Genomic DNA, 22,115 nt, shown 5'->3' with positions numbered 1-22,115 from the left:
TGCACGATGTAAGGAGAGTAAGGAAATCAGGCAACAACTCAGCGTTGTTATGGGCCTATATGAGAGCTTGAAGGCCAGGGTGGATGCACTCGAAGGATCTAAATTGAGGGGCCCATCAAGCTCTCAGCTGCCCACATCAACGGCAGAGCTTGCACTTGGTCATCAAACGGCAACCCACAAGGCAGAATGCGCTGGTCCCACAGGAACTAGTAGTTGGTGAATCTATTGTCAGGGAAACGGGGAACATGCTTTGTAAAAAGGATAGGTGGAACAGGACCAGGGTATGTCTGCCAGGGGCAAAGGTTGATGACGTTGTAGAGCGGATATCATCTTTTAAGGGCACAAAAGGTGATATAGTTGTACACGTTGGCACTAATGATATTAAGAATAGGAGACCGGCAGAATTACTTAACAAGTACAGGTCACTGTTGAAAAAAAGCCGAAAATTCGGGTTCAGTTTGAACGTCTATGCAATTCTGCCCAGACACGATAGGAGGGCGTATATGATGAAAGCCTTGTCGATCAATTCGGCCCTGGAAAGATTGTGCAAGGCTCAAGGGGTAGAATTTTTTTCAGCCTGGTCTGTACTTGTTAACAAGAGACTGCTTCTATAGGGATGGGATACACTTAAATAGAAAAGGTGCAAAATATTTGCTGATGCTATCGAGGCAGTGTTAGGTGGGTCAGTAAACTGCTAGCTTGGGGGGGGGATACAAGGACTAATAGATTAACAGTAGCCACTGGCAGAGGTGAAAGTGATTCTTGCACTGCTTCTATTGGAATGAGCAGCAGCCTGGAAAACAAGATGTAGGATATTTCAGAGACTGCTGGGAGTCATTGCGGTACAAGTAAACACATGGGTTGTGTTAGGGTAGCTAAGAATAGGAACAGGTGCATGTATACTTTTTGTGTACACCAAATTTATTTACCAAACCAGGAGTTTGGTAAATATATTTGATGAATTTGAGGTATTGCTCAAAACATCAAAGGCAGATATTGTTGGGATATCAGAGATGTGGTGTCACACAGATATAAGGAATGCAGAACTGGAATTTGGAGAGTACAATGTGTACAGAAAGGATAGGAAGAGAGGAGGGGTTATGCTATTAGTTAAGAAACACATAAAATGCAAGGAAGTGAAGCCAGTCAACATCACTGGACAGTGCAGTGTCGAGTCAGATTGGTGTGACATAAGCATTCGGAGATCAAAATTGAGAGTAGGAGTGTGCTATAGTCCTAATGACTCTGAGTATAATAAGAAAGTGTAGAGGGAAATTGAGTGGGCCAGTAAATCAGAGAGTCTTATAATGGGGGATTTTAATTTCCCAGATATTGACTGGAATTTGTGCGTTGGTCACTCACACACTAGCAAGGCTTTTGCGGATTTATTGGATGATTGTTTTCTACATCAGCATGTTTGGGAGGCAACTAGAGGGAGTAATACTCTTGATCTGATTATCAGTAGTGATTCTTCATGCATTACGAATCTGCAGATAAAGGAACCACTAGGTGGCAGTGATCACAGTGTGCTGAAGTGGGATTTACTCAAAGTGGTGGCGCATTATAGCCTCAGTTGCTGATGCGCCAATAAAATACAAACAAACTCAAAGAGGTAACTACCATCAGGGGTAAAGGGAAGGGTTTTTGCTTTCGCAAAGGCGACTATGGTGGCCTGAGACAGTATTTAAATTCTATACAGTGGGACCAACTGATAATGTTACCAACAGCAAATTCAAAATGAGAAGCATTCAAAGAACTTATCTTGTAAGCTACTAGGCTTTACATACCAACTAAGAAATATTGTTCAAGGTTTAGGCCTAAATTGATGTCAGATGAACTAATGAGACATGGCAGAGAAGAAAAATGCATGGAATACATATAAATTAATAGGTGACATGGAAGCCTATGATAGATATAAGCTGGTCTGTAACCAAGTCACAAAGAAGATTAGGCAGGTGAAGGCAGTTTACGAGAAATCTTTGGCAAAGGATGCAAAGAAAAACAGTAAAGAGTTCTTTACTTATGTAAACTCTAGAAGGAAAGGGATGAATCAGATTGATCCACTGGATATTGATAGTTCAACAGTTGAGGATCCTGCTCAGGTGGCTAACAAACTAAACGAGTATTTTGCATCTACATTCACACATGAGAAGTTATTCAGGATGGGGAATGCCAGAAATGAAGTAAACTCTGGCAGTGAGCTAGATGATTTTGTAAGAACTGAGAGGAAAGTGGAGGAGAAATTGTTGAGGATAAACATACAAAAGACACCTGGGGTGGATAGGATCTATCCAGTTATATTAAAGGCAAAGGAAGTAAGCATACCCTTAGCCATAATTATTAGAGCTTCTTTGGACTCAGGGGAGGTACCCATAGACTGGAAATGTGCAAATGTGACCCCAATTCACAGAGAAGGATCAAAGGCTGACACAAGTAATTATAGACCTGTGAGTTTAACTTGTGTTCCAGGAAAATTAATGGAGGCACTGGTTAAAGAAGCACTGCAGGATCATCTAGACAAGACTTCAGTTATAGCTGGGACACAGCATGGTTTTGTTAAGGGAAAGTCTTGCCTGACCAATTTGATTGGATACTATGATGCAGTCACAAAAGAACTGGATGCATGGAATAACTTTGATATTATAATTATTGGATCTTAGAAAGGCTTTTGATACTGTTGCACATGGAAGATTGCTGCTATGGATAAAGGGATGGTTGAGTGGGAGAAGACAGAGTGTGGTAATCACTCTGTTGGACACTGCCCTTTGTGGACTAATGTTATTAGTGGAGTCCCTCAGAGTTCAGTGTTGGGTCCATTATTGTTTTCTGTATTTATAAATGATATTGATGATGGTATATCAAGCTTAATGTCCAAGTTTGCAGATGATACAAAGGCTGGCAGGGTTGTTAAGGACACTACTGATGCTATGCTGCTGCAACAGGATCTGGAAAGGTTGAGAAGTGGCAAACGAAGTTTAACATTGACAAATATAAAGTACTACATATGGGAAACAGCAACCCCAGAGCAACGTATGAACTCTGTGGTACTACACTGACAGTGGTAGAGAATGAAAGGGACCTGGGGGTGGTTGTGCAGGCAGATATGAAGTTCTCTGAGCAGTGCAGACTGGCTGCAAGAGTAGCTCATGGTGTCTTGTCAATGATATACAGGAATTTTTCTAGCAGGGATAAGGAGGTGATTATTCCCTTGTATAAGGCAATGGTCAGGCCACAGCTTGATTACTGTATACAGGTCTGGTGGCCTCATTTCAAGAAGGATGTAGAGCTGCCTGAACGAGTACAGAGAAGGGCAACAAGATTAGTGAATGGAACAAAGGGTTGCTCGTACGAAGAAAGGCCTAAGTTTTGCAAAATACAGTGTCTGGAGACTGGGCACAGGCAAGATGATCTTATAGAGGTGTATAAAGTGTTGAATGGTTTGAGCATGCTCAATGCTGATGGGATTCTTCCTCTTGCTCAGAATAATTACCTGAGAGGGCATAAATTCAGATTGAAGAAGGATAGATGTAGGATAGATGTGCGGAAATTTGCCTTTAGCCACCGGATGGTTGGTTGGTGGAACAGACTTCCATCCCTTGTCGTGGAAGTTGATGGTCTAAATAAGTTTAAGGCTCAGCTAGACAGGTATTTCGAACGAACCGAGGGGTGAAATGGAAGTGGGTTTTTTTGTTTTTTTTTTATTTGACTAATGCTGCATAAGCTTGCTTTTTTGCATCATATGCCTATACTAATGCTAGTCAAGATATGGCCTGACCATTGCATTATACAGTGGGATAATCACCTCCTTATCCCTGATAGTAAAATTTGTGTATAACATTGATCAAACCCCATGAACCATCCTGGCAACCTTTTTCCACGAGTAATTCATGTATTGTGATTGCCTCTCATGTTGTGAATGTCTTCAATGTTTCATGAGAAATTCACAATATGAGATGTAAATAAAACAGTGCCATGTAATTAACTTCAGTTGACTTTATACATATAGACTAATGCATTACACTAACTTGTATGTCTAGTACGTTTATTGTAATATGAGGCCTTTAACCCTACATTTTAATGAATTTTAAACTGCTGTACACCATTTAGCATCTCATATTATGGAGTTAATTTCACAACTGGATTGTCAGTCATTGTGCAGCCTGGTACCTTCCTACCCACCAATGAAGGGACAAAAAGCCCTGAAACTGCCATCTGGGTGGTTGTATCCACCAAGAATGAGTAACAGTAGTTTTCTCTGTTGGGTTAGCATTACTTATTCAAAGTATGATAAATAGGCAACTCATTGTGAAGGCAGTCACAATATGATATGAAAATAAAATGTCATGTAATTAATTTTAGTTAATATACTGCATATAGACTCTGTGCAGTGCACTAACTTGTATGACCAGTAAATTTTCTGTAGGCTGAGGCTTTTTGCCCTAAATTTTTATTGCAGTTTTCCTTAAAATTTGTCCGATAATTCTAACCAAATTTTAAAAATTTGAATTTTTAAAAGAATGAAATGAAAAGTCAATTTTTTTTTGTTTTTTTATAGACGTTACTATAATATGCCTACAGTGCTGAATGTGTTAAGACTTTGAATTTTAAGATACTCAAAAAAATTGCATGATGATTGCTATTATTAAATCATAATATATTACTGTCATTAGGCATGGACATTAAGGTCATTACTAGGAGACCAGATCCCTTATTCATTGATAAAAAAGATTTTGATTGTTCGCTCTGTTTTCGGTAAGTTAAAAAAATTTTGTATTATATTAATGTAAATTTACATCATTTTGTATAAATGTTAAGATTTTTAAATGAAACTTCAATTACATATTGCATTTTTAACACATTGTTGCTCACATGGAGATCAATTTGACCCTAATTTGCTTTTTGCACTCGAAATACCATTATATTCACTCTGGAGGAGAAATTAGCACTTTCTGGAATGATTTTTTTGCTAAATTTTATCTGAAAAATTTGAGAAATCTCTATTGAATTGAGGCAAAATAATCCTTGAAGTGGCAATACCTTATATATAATTTCAAATGACTTCTTGATAATTAAGTTTAGTTGTTCAGTTTTTAATGGTACTGCATATCGTGAAAAAAATGTTCAAAGCACATTGGTCTTAAATCTTTTCAGGTAAAAATCTTTCAGTGGCATCGTTGGAGTTATGTAGGCATTCATTTAGCGAGCACACACACATACTCACCCAACTTCATTTGATAACATCAGAATATTTATTATGTGGAATTTATATTGGTAAGGTAAAATCAATTAATCCTCCCTTTAAACCTGTAATAAAAATTTCCCATAATAACTGTTCTGAAGTTAATAGATATAGTGTGTGTATGTGTGCACGCGCGCGCATGCACACACTTTCTCCATGCCCACTTACTACTAAATCTTAAATCTTTTTTGGTTATTGACATTAAATTTGCATTTCTGAAGATTGTAATTTTTGGTATGTTGGTGAAAACCTGGCTTGACCAGATTTTAGATCCAAATGTTTCTTCACTCCTAGTTTAGATAATGAGTATGATAGTGTAAATTGAATGAGAATTAAGTCTTTCACTCCTGTGAAAGATTGATTTCAATATTGCACTTAATGTACAATGAACATAAAATGGTAGTCCATAGAGCAGAACAGTGCAGTAAATAAACATTATGCAAATTATCCCATTTGGAATTACTAGGGCTTGACAAACATGGTCATCATGGCAATTAAGAAATCCATCTTGGAGACTAGTTTGTTTGTTTGTTATTTTGTTTTTAGGAGCATTAGCAACTAAGGCCATATTGCTCCGGGAATATGCGGTGGTCGTTCCTTGACCTTTCCGCATCCTCCGTATTTGGTGGTGACGGGATCGAACCCTGGTCTAATCAAGAAGCATGTGTTACACACTGCTGCTCCTTCTCACCTGGCTACAGAGGTGCCTGGATACTAGTATTTTACAAGTCAGTCTAGCAACTGCATGGTTGAACTGAAAGTTCTTTGTTACGACCACTGTTGCCTGTATTTTGCAAGGATTAATATGACTTTTTGACATGGGTATAGTACGTTGGACTCAGTACAGGTGTTAAGTTATCTAGAGCATTATTTTTGCAGATGTAATTTTATTGTTTGAAGGAATGCGACAATAATAGTCCAACCAATCATGTTCAGTTAGGATAGCACAAAAATTAAGTTACATGGAGAGCATTTTGTAAGTAGTTTTTTATTCAACATCAATACAATAAGCTTTATCCTTTTATGTTTTTTTCCTGATTAAAAAAAAAAAAAAATGTTAAAGATTGTTCACACATGAAAACATCATACTATTTATTTTAGGTTTCAGTTGACTGCAAGCGATTTCAGGTGAATTTCTCTATCACACAGTCAATTAAACCTTTTATCACTGGTGCGATTGGTGTCAAAAAACGAAGCATTACCATAACAGATGGTTTGAGAAAATTGCAAATGAGATGAATGCTTTGATTAAGTAGAGCTTATTAAATAAATATTCATTTAGGAACCATGTGCATTACTACATATGATTTGTATACACAGACAAGTAACATAATTTGATGGGAACAATCTGTCTGTATGTGAGGAAGCTGTGCATGTGTTGGTAATTTTAGTGATCCATTTTCCAGGGATTTCTAAAAATTTAATGCAATGAGAATGTTCCTCAGTCACTTTACTTTCCATATCTGCTGCTAACTTAAGAACATTCACCGACTAAAAATAGTGAATTATTACTATTTTAGAAGCCATGACTAAAAAAAGTGATTGATTGATTGCTTACGATGCTCCCACCTCAAGTGTGTGCATGATACACTTTGATCAATGAGAAATCGCCCGAAATTGCTTGTGGTGAGACAGAAGCTTTGTGGAGCTTTGTTTATATGCATGATAGTTGCAAGTCGAAGAGTCAATTGATAATTTATTATTTCTTGTGCTTTTTCAATTTATGTTGTGTCTGTATGCTGGTAATACTTAATACAGTGGATTCCGGTTATTTGGGCCACCGGTTAATCCGGGCAACTGTTTATTTGGGACAAATCTTAAAGAACAGAACCTAATCGAGAAAATAGCCAGAGTTTACTTCGCTTAATTGTGACAATGTGCCGGTTAATCGGGCAGGAGACCGCAGCACTCGATTACCCTACGATTGTCTCCGACCACGTTTTTCGGTCAGATTTCTGGAGGTCACAACCATAAAACAATTAGCAGTCCCCTGTTTATTGAACTTTCTGTTAGTGCTTCAATCATATAAAAAAATTTATTTTCCGAATCTGCTCTTCATTCCTATTTTTTAAGCTTCGTAACTTGTTACTCCATTCTCACTTGCGTGTATTGTGTTACTTGCAATTTGTGTGTATGCTTATCTGTTTTAAATTTTAACCCCCACCCACAAATGTCAGTGAACAGAAATGTCAACTAGTTAGTATGTACATATTACAGTACATATTAATTAAGCTATGCACGTAAGTGTAAATTATTTTTATTTTGCTAACCTGTGGAAAATATTCTTCCGATTTTCATGTATCATTTAATTTTTTTAATTGTAATGAAGTGTAAATTTGTACTTAATACTGTATATCTTTACTTTTATAGCTTGAGGATAATATTCCTCCTATTTTCGCTAATTAGAATTAAAGTTGAATAGAATTAAACTTTAATTCACAAACGTGATCACAATGACCGGTGCTTACTACATATATCATATAGTGAACAGTACTTTACTGTGGTGAGTCCATCGTAAAGTGATTTGATCATACAGAAAATCAATTGTAAAGCTGTATTTTTAACTATTTACGTAAAACTTCGCATAATTGGGGTAGCAGCTTAATCAGGCCAAAATGCACTAGTCCTGATGTGTCCCAAATAACTGGAATTGACTGTATATCATTTATAATTAATTTAACATATAGATAAAAGTTAACTGTGTAAATAAATTTAGGAGCTTTTAATTTTTGTAGTATTATCAACAGATCATTCAGTATTTACGAGATTGATTGCTACCTAAAAACGTCTTACTCTTATCTAAAATTTTTAGAATTGGGAATAACAATTGGCAATAGCTTGTAAACTTGTAAACATATATCACAAATATTGCTTCTTCTGCCTCAAAAAGAATAGATTTTTAGGCACATTAGCATATATGATAAAGCACATATTGTCTTCACCTTGTGTGTCTTGTCCAACTCGACACCCAATTGATGGATTTTCATAAAATTTTATAATTTGCTCTTTTAGAAAAATTCATTGGGTCATGAAGATTAATTACTATATTTAATAAACCACTATACATTTAAGGTGATGTTCCAGGCATCTTACCACTACCCCATCATCACACCTTGCTGTTAAATGGTAAAAAATAGAAAGAGTTACAAATTTGATTACGATAATTATCACAATATATATTGTGCAAAAACGATAGGTGGAACAGGACCAGGTTATGTCTGCTGGGGGCAAAAGTTCATGAATCAGATTGGTCCACTTGATATCGACGGTTCGATTGTTGATTAACCTGCTTTGGTAGCTGACAAACTGAATGAGTATTTTGCATCTACGTTTGCACATGAGGAGTTATTCAGGGAAGGGAAGGCCAGAAGTTTATCAAACTATAGCGGGGAGCTAAATGATTTTGTAATAACTGAGAGCAGGAAGTGGAGGAGAAATTGTTGAAATTGAACATAAAAAAGACACTTGGGGTGGATGAGATCTATCCAGTTATATTAAAAGAGGCAGCAAAGGAAGTAAGCAAACCCTTAACCATAATTATGAAAGCTTTGGACTCAGGGAGGTCCCCATGGACTGGAGATGTGTCCCCCAATTCACAAAAGGGATCAAAGGGAGACCAAGTAATTACAGAACTGTTACATTATAGCAAGTAATTACAGACCTGTTAGTTTAACTTCTGTTCCAGGGAAAATAATGGAGTCACTTGTTAAAGAAACACTTCAGGATAATCTAGCAAGACTGCAGTTAGTTCAGACTCAGCATGGATTTGTTAAGGGGAAGTCTTGTTTGACAAATTTGATTGGATACTATGATGTGGTCACAAAGGAACTGGATGCAAAAAATAATTTTCATATCATATAGTTGGATTTTAGAAAACTTTTGATACTGCTGCACATGGAAGACTACTGTACAAATTGGGGCAGTATGGCATTAAGGGCAAGTTGCTGCTATGGATAAAAGGATAGTTGAGTGGGAGAAGACTGAGAGTGGTAATCAATGGACACTGCTCTTTGTGAACTAATGTTATTAGTGGAGTCTCCAAGGGTTGTGTGTTGAGCCCATTGTTGTTTTCTGTATTTTTCATTGATAGTGATGAAGGTATATCAGGATAATGTCTAAGTTCGCAGATGATACAAAGGTTGGTTGGGTTGTTAATGACAGTAATGATAGTATACTACTGCAACAGAATCTAGAAAAGTTGAGCAGATGGGCTGAGAGGTGGCAACTGAAGTTTATCATTGACAAATGTAAAGTACTGCATATGGGTAGCAGTAATTTCAGAGTAACGTACCAACTCTCTGGTAGTACACTCAGGGTGGTAGAGAATGAAAAGGACCTAGGGTAATTGTGCAGTCAGACATGAAGTTTTTTGTGCAGGCAGGCTGCAAGAGTAGCTCCTGGTGTCTTGTCAATGATACAGGGATAAGGAGGTGATTGTTACCTTGTATAACACAATTGGTCAGGACACACCTCGAGTACTGCAGACAAGTCTGGATTCCTCATTTTAGGAAGGATGTAGAGCTGCTGGAAAGAGTACAGAGAAAGGCAACATGATTGGTGAGTGGAACAAAGTGCCAAGAAAGGCTGAAGTTCTGAAATTGCAGATTCTGGAGACTAGACATCTGCGAGGTGATGTAATTGAGGTGTATAAGGCCTTGAATGGTTTGAACAAGCTCAGTGCTGATGGGATTTTACCTCATGCTCAGATTACTCACCTAAGGGGGCATAAATTCAAATCGAGGAAAGACAACTGTAGAATAGATGTACCAAAATTTGCATTTAGCCAGCAGGTTGTTGATAGTTGGAACAAACTTCCATCTGTTGTAGTGGGGGTCGAAAACTTAGATAAGTTCAAGGCAAGACAAGACAAACTTTTGGAATGAATGGATGGGTGAAATGAGATTTTTTGGCTGATGCTATATAAGCTTGTTTTCTTGCATCATATGCTAATTTGTACACAACCTGAGTAGGGTCATCAACAATTAACTCATAGACATCAAGTGGCCCAAATGTGATTCCACCTCTTCTAATGTTAATATAAGCATGGAAGTCTTTGCTGTTTTTCTTTGCATCCTTGCCAAAGATTTCCCAAAATCTGCCTTGGCTTGCCCAACCTCCTTTGTGATTTGATTTGCAGACTAGTTTATATCTACCTTCTGTATCCTTATAATTTATATGCATTCTTCTCTGTAACAAGTCTCATTGGTTCATCTGACATTCATTTAGGTCTAAGCCTTGAACAGTATCTCTTAGTTGGTATAAAAAAATCTGGTAGCTTTCATGATTACTTCCCATTTAGAATTTGCTGTTGGTAACATCATCAGTTGGTCTCACTGTAGAGAATTTAAAACCTGTCTGAGATCACTGTCTCCTTTATCAAAGCATGTACCGATTTTTCATAGCCCAAGTTGCTTTGGCATTTACCTTACACAGACAGAAATTGGACCTTGTGGCCATATATTCCTGATCTTCTTTTTTTGCACCTGTATACCTTGAAAATTGCAGTGTTCTTCAACTACTTGTATTCTTAAACCTCTGGCATTTTCTTCACATGAAGTTTACAGTTTCAAAGGTTTTCAGTATGTACCCAAATTGGTATTTTCTAACTCTCTTTACTCTCAGCTGTTGAGAAGTGATTTTTAACTGGTCAGCAACTTGCACAAACTCAGTATGACCAGTTATTTAGCTGTAATTGACAAGAATATTTTCTGCTAAGCCACAAAGTTTACTGAATAAGTAACAGCACTAAAGGATAGAAATGTAATGTCACTCTTTTTGCATGAGATATAAGTATTAAATGGCAAATAATATTCCAAAATATGGATACTCTTTTTCAGGTTATGTACAATTATACGTAACAAACACTTGTTTTAATATATAGTTAGTTGGCTTTTATCCCTCAAGCTGGTGCAATTGTGAAAATCATGAACAGAAAAACTTTTTTGAACTTTATACAAATTCTTGAAAAAATATAAAACTTAACATTCCTTGAGTATAGTAAAAGCCCTCAAACTGCATCATTAATTATGTTTTCATTAGGAGAAATACAGCTGTAAAAAATTCTTTCGGTGTAGTGCACACTTTCCATGTTCATTTTCCCTGGCTTCATTTTTACTTGCTTCTAGACTGAAATTTGACATTAATGCGATATTAGAAAAATAATTTTTTTTTGGATAATAAGACACTTTGTTTCTAAAAATACTTTTTGATCTTATCCAATATGATGTCAGAATTTAAAGAAGATTTTTTTAAGAAATCTGTACTTGTCTGTGGGTGTTGTTGAAGATAACATTGGTGAGTAGGATTTTGTTCGTTTATTAAAGTTATGTAGTTATACACTGTAGATTGGTGATTGTGACCGTATATATTTATTTTCTGTCTTATTTGATTTGGTAACAACTAATTGTTGAAAATAAAAGACAGGACTTAGGTTTAGGATTGAAGACCTAGAGATCAGCAGCTTGTAGCAGATATCTGAGTAGTCATGGCACAAAATTACACAAGATAGTAGAACATGCACTACAACCAACAAAGGTTGGATAGGATTCCAAGCTAGTGACAGGACTTTAGTATACAAGAGGAAAAGAGTGGATAAAAGAACAACTTTGAGATATTCTTGCATTGGTTGAAAAACTAGAAGACAGAGAGATATCTACAATTATATGTATAGACCAGAGAGGAAATGCCAATTTGAAAAGGCAGAAGATAATTGGTATCTGGCCTTTTATGCTTGATATTATAGATATAGTAACGTTTATGTATTCATAACTGAGGAAGAGAGACACACAGAGTCGAAAGCTTCTGTAAGCATTTTATTTTATCAAAAGAAGCAAGTGCAGTGAGCATGGGGCGAAGCACCCTAGTACATCATTAAAAAAGTGCCATCTTTTGTTTTTGGAAGATGTGAAACAGGATTTCTGAAAAATAAGTTTCTGGGCTTCAGGGAGGTTGAAGGAGCTTTGGGACTTCCATAATCATCACTGAATATGTTTGAGTATTATGATGATTGCCATCCTTAAATATTCAGGATTTTTTTTTTTTTTTTTTTCTTTTTTTCTCTTGCATGTTTGGTTAACTTTTTAATAGTTTATTCTTTAAGAACAACTGCACCAGTTTCTGTTATTGTAGAATATCTGGTTGGTATGGCAAAGGATTCATGGTTTGGGATCATCTTCTAAGATAGTTCTTACATCTCTAAACTTTTTTTTTTTTTTTGTGCTATCGAAAAACTGATTCAATGAGTTAAGTCTATAAGGTTTCTGAAAAATTTTATATAAGCTTATTTTAATACCTGTTGCCAAGTTAAATCAAAAACCTGGATCTTATCTTGTCTTTAAATTATCTCATCTTTTAGTCATATGCAACATAGCTTGATTTGGAATAGGCACTATTACACTAAAGCTGGTAATAATAACACTTAATTTTGCATCATACAGAAAATGGTACTTTTCGAGCCTGCTTTTTCATTATCAAGTCTGTGCTCTCTTAGTTACTTCACTGTAACTATTCATTGTAAAGCACTTTTGCAGTTTATTACTAATGTAGAAGTGTGAACTTGAAATTACAGAATATAATATGCTTAGATAAATTGATTTTATTTAATGTATATTAAATATTCATTTATTTGTGTTTTCAGATTATTATGGCAGCCAGTTACAACGCCTTGTGGTCATACTTACTGTAGAATGTGCCTGGATCGATGTCTTGATCATCAACCTTCTTGTCCCTTGTGCAAAACATCACTGGCAAACGTATGTTTCTATGAACTTATACATAAGTAGACACATTATTATTTAGTTTTACTTTTTGTCATCCTTCAATATAATGCATAGCTTATTTCAAATGAAGCTTGTTTAGTGACTCCAGTTATAGTTCAAACAGTATCTCATTAAGTTCATAGCATTTTCTAAAGAAGTATAGTATGTTGAGCATTATTATTCCATGTTAATTCAATATTAGATTATTCAAATTTTGATGTATTTTGAAGCTGTTACCATCCCTGGCCAATATATATAGAGTTTTATATGCAATTTAGTATGGATAATTAGAAATACATCTACATGTCTTATTCGAAAATATTGCTGAAAAAAAATGAAATTAAATATTATAATGATTTTTAAATTTCATTTAAACATTTTTATAACAAAGTCAAATGAAATAACAATTTACTACTGTACAGTGTATAATATTATGATATACATTTCTGTCCACTTCTCCAAGAATTGTATGCAGGATCATGGAGAATTCACATACCTCTAACTTGTGCTATGCGTGAATATGTAATCTATTTTGTTCACACCACTGAAACCAAAATACATTGATCACTAATAACAAAGAGTATTTGCTTAATTGCATCTTCCATTAAGTCGCTATATGTATGCCCACGATATGAGCGATAATAATTTGTGCTTCAGAGAAAAAATACTTTTTCATTGTAGAGGATTAAAACAGCTAACTATTCTTCTTAAGTAATTCACAGTGAGGTTTGTGAAACCTTTCTTGATTTATTGCATGTAATAATGAAGATTGCCAGGTTTAAATTTTGACACCATAATAGCCATGCAGTTCAGATACATTGAACTATATGACCAATATGTATACAAGCTGCATTATGTATAATTGTACATACCTTCTAAGGGGAGAGCATCCATATTTTGGGATATTATTTGCTGTTTAATGTTCGTAATCCATGCAGAAAGTAACATTCTTCACTTTTTAGTATGTTTACTTATCCAATAAGCTTTGTAACTTAGTGCGAACTACTCTGTTCAGTTACAGCTACTAAGCTGGTCATAGTGCACTTACATTAACCAGTGACTAGTTTGACTTTAAAACACCTGAGAGTGAATAGAGATAGAAAAAGCCTGGCGTGTGTGGACACAGCTGGAAAAATGTATGTTTGATTAGAGCTGTGAAATTTTACTTTGGTTTTGTTGAATTAAATTATTTTTTTATGTGCATAACTTATGTTGCTAATTATGGATGACACGAATCATAGAAACTGCATCAGGAGCTATCCTCTTGTTTTCAATACAGCTTTGCTGAGCTAAGTGAAAAGAAGAAGGATATAAATATTTATTCACATACCTCCATATTCAAATTGGAAAATTCTAATGTCATTTTTTAGCATCATATTCTTTCGTTTAAAACCCTTTCCCACTTATATCACTTTCCTTTAAGGTCCCAAGAAGAAATAATCTTGGATATAACCATCCTTCCTCTTGATTTTTAGTTTTGGAAAAGGGATGATAGAGAGTAAATTCTAGGAAATGTGTATGGTGTGGTTTTTCTCCATAAAAATCATTTTCAGTGGATATGAAATTTGTTTATTTCATATTTAACTCAAAGCTTTGAAGGCAAAAATGCTCCTCTTTACAACTCAGTGTTTAGTTCTTTATTAGTGCATTTGTACACCCTATCAGCTTTTTTTTAAATTCAACATTGTTCATCCACTTTACTTGCTGGTATAGTAGTGTGTGTGTGTGTGTGTGTGTGTGTTATAGTGGTGCCTTGAAAAATTTTATACAGAGTCAGAGCTAAGAAGCTGAAGTTGAGATACTGTCGGATCTTCACAGTTAACCTCCTTAAGCTTAGTCCTGCTTTTTTCAATATCTGACATTTCTTTTTTCATGGCATATTCCTCACAGACTTGGAAAACAGATACACCAAAATTTAATTTAACTTTGCTAATAACTTTAATTTCTGTGCATACTCAGACACGCATGCCTTCTCTTTTCACCAGTTTTCTTGGGGATTGCGATGATACTCAATAAGTGAGGTTATAATAGAGAAACAGGGTGCTTAATGATATGATAACAATTATAGTCATGAACAGACTGGGACACTTGCAGGCAGTTGCCACGGCTCACGAGTTTTCCCTATCTCACTATCACATTCAGAATGCAAGTATACTCTAGTGCAGGGGTGGCCAACAAGTTGATTGCAGCTTTAATTTCGGTCGATCACGCCACAATGAATTTTAAATATATATAAAAAATAGATTAGTCAAAATCTAAATGTTGTTATTATTATTATGCACCCCAATGGATACGCTCATTACAAATCCATTGAACCACGTGATTACTCTTGTTGCCACACAGCCGCTAGGCTTGTCTAGTTTAAATTCACACAGTTATGTTGTGGAGAGAAGTGTATGTGTTGAATTCTTATTTAGCTTACTTAATATTAATAACTGGACAGTACTTATATGTTAATTTAATATCCTTTTATTTAAAATGAATACTACAAAAAAGAGTGAAACTTATTTTCATCAAGAGTGGGAACTAGAATACATTTTTTGTAATGATAAAAGAAAAACATTATTTGATTTGCAGTGCTTCCGTGGCTTAAAAGTGCTCTTCAAGATCTGCAATTATCTTGAAATACTGATGTGACACATCAAAAAAATAAGTAAAAATGTGAGCAAACAATTGCATGCTGATATTGCTAATTGTGTGTCTTTCTTTACAACTGGATGAACCTACAAATGTCACTAATCAGCTCAATTGCTCGTTTTTATTTGTGTGGGTTTTGATGATTCTGCCACTAGAGAAGAACTGCTGAATATGGGTACGTTAAAAGAAAGAACTAGAGGTCTTGATATATTTAACACATTCAAAAAATTTTATTGAAAAAATTAAATGACGACTATTTAAGCTCATATCAATAACAACAGATGGAGCCAAAGCACTGACGGGGCATCTTAATGGATTCATTGCATTGTGCCAAAAGGATGATAAATTCCCAGATTTTTTGAGTTACCACTGTATCAGCCACCAACAAGTGTTAGCAGCAAAAAGATTAAATACTAAAAGTGTTATGGGCATAGCTTTCGAAATCGTGAATTCCATCAGTGGACAATCTTTTCAAAGGAGACATTTCAAAATGCAACTTGATGAAAATGAACCAGATCTGATATTACACACACAAGTGAGGTGGCTGAGTCAGAGTAAGTTTCTACAGAGATTTTGAAAAATTGTTGATCAAATGGGAGATTATCAGCAGCTACAAGATGCGGAGTGGTTGTGTGATCTGGCTTTTTTGCCAGATTTTACCAGTAAATTAAAGTGACCTGAAAAATAAAAATTAGTATATATCTGCATGTAAATATCAATTTTTGGCAACGCTGAGGATCTCAAAGAAAAAAAATTCTATCATTTTGCAGATATGCAAGATTATTTGCAAAAATATTTTTTAATTTTATTATTATTAGCCATATGGTGCAAGGAAGCCTGAGGCTTATGCTGCAACAGCCAAAAAAATTTTCTGATTTACCCAGAGAGAGACACCCTGAGTGTGCCAAGCCCATACTCACCAGATGTGAAATACTGTTTTTGAATTCAATAGTGAGAAATACGTTTCTGAAATTGAGAAAGTTGTGGATGATTTTGAAACCAGATTCAGTGATTTTAAAACAATTGAACACATTATCCATTTAATTTTGACTTAGATACAAAACAAATTGCAGGCGCCTCCGTAGCCAGGTGGGAAGGAGCAGCAGTGCGTAGCACACGCTTCTTGATCAGACCGGGGTTCGAGCCCGTCACCACCAAATACGAAGGATGCGGAAAGGTCACGAAATGACCACCGCATATCCCGGAGCAATATGGCCTTAGTTGCTAATGCTCCTAAAAATCAAATAACAAAAACAAAAAAAAACAAATTGCAGAAAAAATTGCTGAGATTTTTCACAAGGAGAAAATATTACTCGAAAGGAAATTATTACATTGCAAAACAATATTTTCCTAAAAGTCAGATAATCAGAAAAAGACTTTTGGAAATTTGTTTGCCGAGAAAAGTACCCAAATGTTAAAAAAAAAAAAAAAAAAAAAAAAAATGCAGTGAACTTTTAACTTCATGTTTTGGTTCCACAGATCTATGTGAATTGGCCTTTTTCGTATTTGAAACAAAGATGAAGAATCCCTGTACCCTTATGGACTTGCATATAGAAGATTCTTTACAGTTGGCCTTATCACAGTATATGATATCCCCGATTTTGAAAGCTTGTCAGATGACATGAAGACAAACTTCACATAAATTAAAAATTTAAGTATATGTTAATTTAAAATAAGAATTCTGAATTGTATTTAATTTTAAAATTTATAAACAACAATTTTCAACATGTGGTGATTAACTTTTTTAACCATGTGCAATGAAATTCTTGAGATGGTAGATTGTGGCACATTTTGAAGGAAAAAAGTAGATCGCATCACAAATTAAGTTGGCCACTAGGTGCAGTCAAATTTTTTCATCCATTAAATCCAAAGTGTGTTAAATTGAGGTCCCTAAAATTAAGGGTTTACTACATTTGTTTATACTGTGTTTACTACTGTGTAAATCAAAAAATTAAAATTAATTAAATTTTTAATGAAATAATGTGTTTTAAGCTCTAATTTAAAAAAAACAAAAAAAAAACCCTATTTTAATGATATACAGGCAGTTCTTGCTTTACGAGTTTTTATTTCCAAAGTATCAATAAAATCAAAAATATGAACATTAATCGCAAAAAATGAATGTTAAACATTCATACATACCACATTTTAAACCACGCGCATAGCTATACAATGTTGAACCCAATAATATACTGTTTTTATTAATTCATTCCATGACCTCGGAAGTTGAAATTTTCTCTATGTAACTCTCTAAAAGGTCATTTTTATGGTGCAAACTATTAGTTACCAATTCAAATCACTAAAGTGCACTACACTTTCATCGTTGTCATATGTTCTGTTATAAGAACCAATTTTGAATGCCTTTGTGACATTTTTCTAAAGCACATTTCTGGAGGTCACAACCATAAAACAATAAAAACAATTTGCATTTTTGCAGTTTATTGGGCTTTTCTGTTACTTCAAGCAGTTATAAATGGATGGTAAACTCAATGTTATTGCATTTGCGAAAATATCGATATCTGGAATTGTGTGTTTTTTTTTGTGTTATTATGGTGAAATGTGTTTGCCCTTTACTGAAATCTTCAATTGTATAAAAAACATAAATTTTCAGAATCTTCTCTTCATTCCTTTTTTTTTTTTTTTTTTTTTTTAACTTCGTAAACTTGTTACTCCACGCAAATTGTGTTAGTTGCAATTTGTGCGTTCCTTTAAAAAATGTTTATGCATCTATTGAAATTTATAAAGAAAATGGAAGATTATCTTGGAAACAAACGCCTCTTGAAGCATTTCTGAAAAAGATGATTCCTTGTGCAACAAACCAATGAGTGCCGAGCCAATAGTAAGTGATCAACGAGTGTGTATTTAGTTGAAGATGAAGAATAAACATTCTTTAAAATTTGTAAGTCATAAAATAATTTCTTTATTATTATAATTTGCTTGATTTTACAGATTGCATTTTTTTAATTTCTTTGGATAAATCAATCATTGTTTAAACATAAACTAATTAGCTAACTAATTTCATTGTTGAGAACGTAACCCCCTCTTTTTAACATTATGTCTATGGGATTTAATTCCCGCTTTATGAGCGCGCTCTAGGAACGAATTAACTCGTAAAGTTGAGAACTACCTGTACACTAATTTTATGCATTCCTCTCTATAGTGTCAAGCTGCAGTAACTTTATCATTGTACACATAGCTGATAAAATAGACTTCTCCTCTTACCACGTGACACACTATGGCCACAGATACCGCTGAGCCTAATAAATCCCCAAACCAACAAAGAAACAAACAATCCTCTTACCACTAAAGAACTGCAAACACTTATCACTACTTAAACACTTGAAACTCTTCATATCCCTGTGCTATTATTAGTAAGTAAAAGTAAATAAAGGTGACAATAAATATTAAGTAGGAAACATTATTTGAGCTAATGCGAGATAATTAATTAGAATCATCATTAAACTTTAAACTGCTAACACTCCTTAACTAATTATCTGATTTTAATGAGACTTGCAAGGAACATCAAGTCAGAATAAAGACTTTTTTAAAACTATTTTCTATGATCAAAATCAAATACATGTTCAGTATTATTTTGTAACCCACTGCAAATTAATTTAAAATCATCTTTTAAATTAAAATTTTTAATATCAGTATCAGATAAGGTTTGACGAAACTTTTATGGCTTATAAATTTGATATAAATTTCTTTCCTTATAAATTTCTGCTATAAGATTAATGCCAGTGTCTTTTTTTAATAGTTTTAAATTTATTTACATTGTACTCAAAGTCTATTCTTAAATCAGTTATTTTTTTAGTAGGAAGGATTTGTGGAAAATGAAGGATAATTCTTTGTATTAAGAATTATCTGCCATTTAATTATCATAATTTTTTTTCCCAAGCTATATTATTTCATACATAATTTTGCTAGCGTATATAAACTAACCTTTTATGATATTCATTTATGAATTCATCGCCTAATGATTTAAAACAGCATCACACCAGTTTATTTTCATTTTGTGTGTATTAATAAAGTCCTCACTTAAAGATTGGTATTTAGCTAATTGTTTCCAGTCTAATTTGTCTAATAGTTGCTCAGTGATATCTTCTGATAACTCCTGATATTTAGTTATAATTTACGTATCTAGTTCATTAGCAAATTCAAGAATTAAAGTGCTACTAAGTCTTTGAAACTGAGTTACTTTTTCAGTTTTTCCTGCTGTTGAAATCAGTACAATGCAACTCCATATAGATAGTGGCACCACTTCTTTGTGAAGATGACTATCAAGGTGAAATAGCTGCCCTCTTTGGGGGTTGACTAGACCATTTACTGATCGTTTTCATCCTCTTGTTCTTTCATCTTCTCGCAATCCCAGCTACAATTTGATCAAATGGATTAAAGTAGCATGCAACAGGAAATATCTACCATGTCACTTGGCAATCAGACTGCTTTGTGATTCATATTAGTTTGCAGGTGATAGCTCTGGTGCTCCCTTAATACTCTTGTAGCCGCTTTGAATTTGCATATTTAAGAAAGCCGTCACTTTTGAGAGAATAGTTCATATATTTAATCGGAAATTTATTATTGTAAATAACACAATCATGTATCATAAGTTAAAGAATTTGTTTTTAATTAGTTTATTCTAATAGAGTTTATGATGCATGCATGCATCTTAGTTATTTTAATTTTTTTTTTTTTTTTTAATTTTGGGGAGGGGGGAACTGATTGAAAATCCTTCGATTATTATCGGTGATTGCACCCTTAATAATAATAATTGAGAGTATGTATTAACCAGCTAAATCTAATATTTGAAGTTTTCCAGGTTCTTGCTGAAGGAAGACACAGTGTAACAGAATTCATAGACTCAGCTATGCAGGTGTTATTTCCTGAAGATTATGCAGAAAGAAAAAAACTATATGATGATGAAATGGAAGAACTTGCAAGGTATATTAAAAAGAAAAATCAATTTAATTAAAAATCTGAATCTGGAATTGAAATCCTTGAAAAATTTTTAGGACTGTGGTCACAACTGAGATCACCTCATTTTTTGAATTTCTACAGTTTATGCAGCAGTTCTAAATTGTGTAGTCTTTGCTAGGTTCATACTTGTCAAAAATGTTTAGGCTTACATAAAAATTGTTCAAAATATGTAATTCTATTATAATTTTAGACAAAAGTTTAGTTACAGCTGTAGCATTTGTTAGCTCTTTGTCAGTTCTAAGTCAGTGTTTAGTGCTCTTAATATTATTTGTTTAGCATTGATTGTTGATAAGGCCACATGATGCAAATAAGTGAACTTTTTAAGCATTGCCAAAAAACAAAAATATAAAGAAATATAAATATAATAAAACAGAACAGAATATTCATACTATTCTCATTCCAATAAGATAACAATCCAATTCTACTTTGAACTTTGCCAGACTCATTACTTCTACAATGTTGGGAGGCAACTTATTCTACTGTTTGAGCATCCACTGCTGAAAAATGAATTTCACTGGGTCCAGTCTTCTGTTATTCCCCAAGATTTTATCTTTATGCCCTCTGGTTCCTTTCTTACCTATGAGGGAGAACAGACCTTCCTCATTCGTTTTACTCAATTCCTTTAGCACTTTATATGACTCAATCAAATCTCCCATTAGATATCTATCATAAAATTTGCAGTCCGCACCTACACTGTTTTTCATATAATGAAAAACAGCTTAGGTGTGGACTGCAAATTGATGCCAGATTGATGATTATTGCAAATCATATGCATTGATTTGCAATAATCATCAATCTGGTTGACCTTTTTTTTTTTTTTAGTCCTCTTCAGTAGTTTCATGTCCTTGTTTAGGTGCTATTTCTAGAGCTGAATACAATATTCCAATTGCAGTCTACTCATCATCTTGTATAGAGGGACAGTGGCATCCTTCTCTCTACTGGCAAAACTCATATAAATCATGGACAGAACACCATTTTTAAGGATGCTCTAGTCGCAGATGAGAACAGTTGGTGGATTTTTGGCGGCTGTAAAGGGATAAGTATTTTTAATGTTTACAGTATTCTTCATTAATTAACATACTACATTGTGTTTTACAGGGATATTAAATAGGTTTAGTAGGGTTCATTAACTTCTTATTTTGAATTTAATCAGCAATTTTTGGAAGTTACGACTTTCGGCGTTGGCGCTGATATTGTTGAACTAGCCACCATATTGTAGTCAATAAGAAATAGCGCAACGTACATATATCTCGAACTGATAGCATAAAGTTTAATGTAAAACTAGATAGCGTAATAATATGAAGCACTGTATTAGGAATCTGTTGGCTTGTTATAGTAAAAAAAAAAAAAAAGGTAAAGTGCAGCCATTATCAACCCACTGCAGGATGGAAGCCTCCTCAACAATTCATGCTGAGGGAAATGGACCATAATCTGCCACGCTGGTCCAGTGCGGGTTGGCAAATCAACTGTATTCAGCAGTCAGGGGCTTGAACCCTGGTCTACTCAAA

The 22,115-nt window shown here is 34.4% G+C and overlaps 1 protein-coding gene across 3 annotated transcripts in view; it reads left to right on the top strand.

Moving 5' to 3' along the window:
* Positions 1 to 22,115, top strand: part of LOC150088106 (LON peptidase N-terminal domain and RING finger protein 3) — a 150,186-nt gene that overhangs the window by 46,426 nt on the left and 81,645 nt on the right. For all 3 annotated transcript variants that reach the window (XR_016546776.1, XR_016546777.1, XM_090370575.1), the window contains exons 6-8: positions 4,671 to 4,752; positions 12,876 to 12,990; positions 20,450 to 20,571. Coding sequence is in view for 1 of the 3 variants with exons in the window: in XM_090370575.1 (XP_090226701.1) it covers positions 4,671 to 4,752; positions 12,876 to 12,990; positions 20,450 to 20,571 (319 nt within the window). In the remaining 2 variants the exon portion in view is untranslated. The remainder of the gene's footprint in view (positions 1 to 4,670; positions 4,753 to 12,875; positions 12,991 to 20,449; positions 20,572 to 22,115) is intronic.

Source organism: Mastigoproctus giganteus, chromosome 3 (genome assembly GCF_048544385.1).
Source record: "Mastigoproctus giganteus isolate SK-2022 chromosome 3, ASM4854438v1, whole genome shotgun sequence".
In the NCBI taxonomy this organism is placed as follows: Eukaryota; Metazoa; Arthropoda; class Arachnida; order Uropygi; family Thelyphonidae; genus Mastigoproctus; species Mastigoproctus giganteus.
The sequence above is the reverse complement of the archived record's forward strand: the minus strand, read 5'-3'. Positions and strand labels throughout refer to the sequence as shown.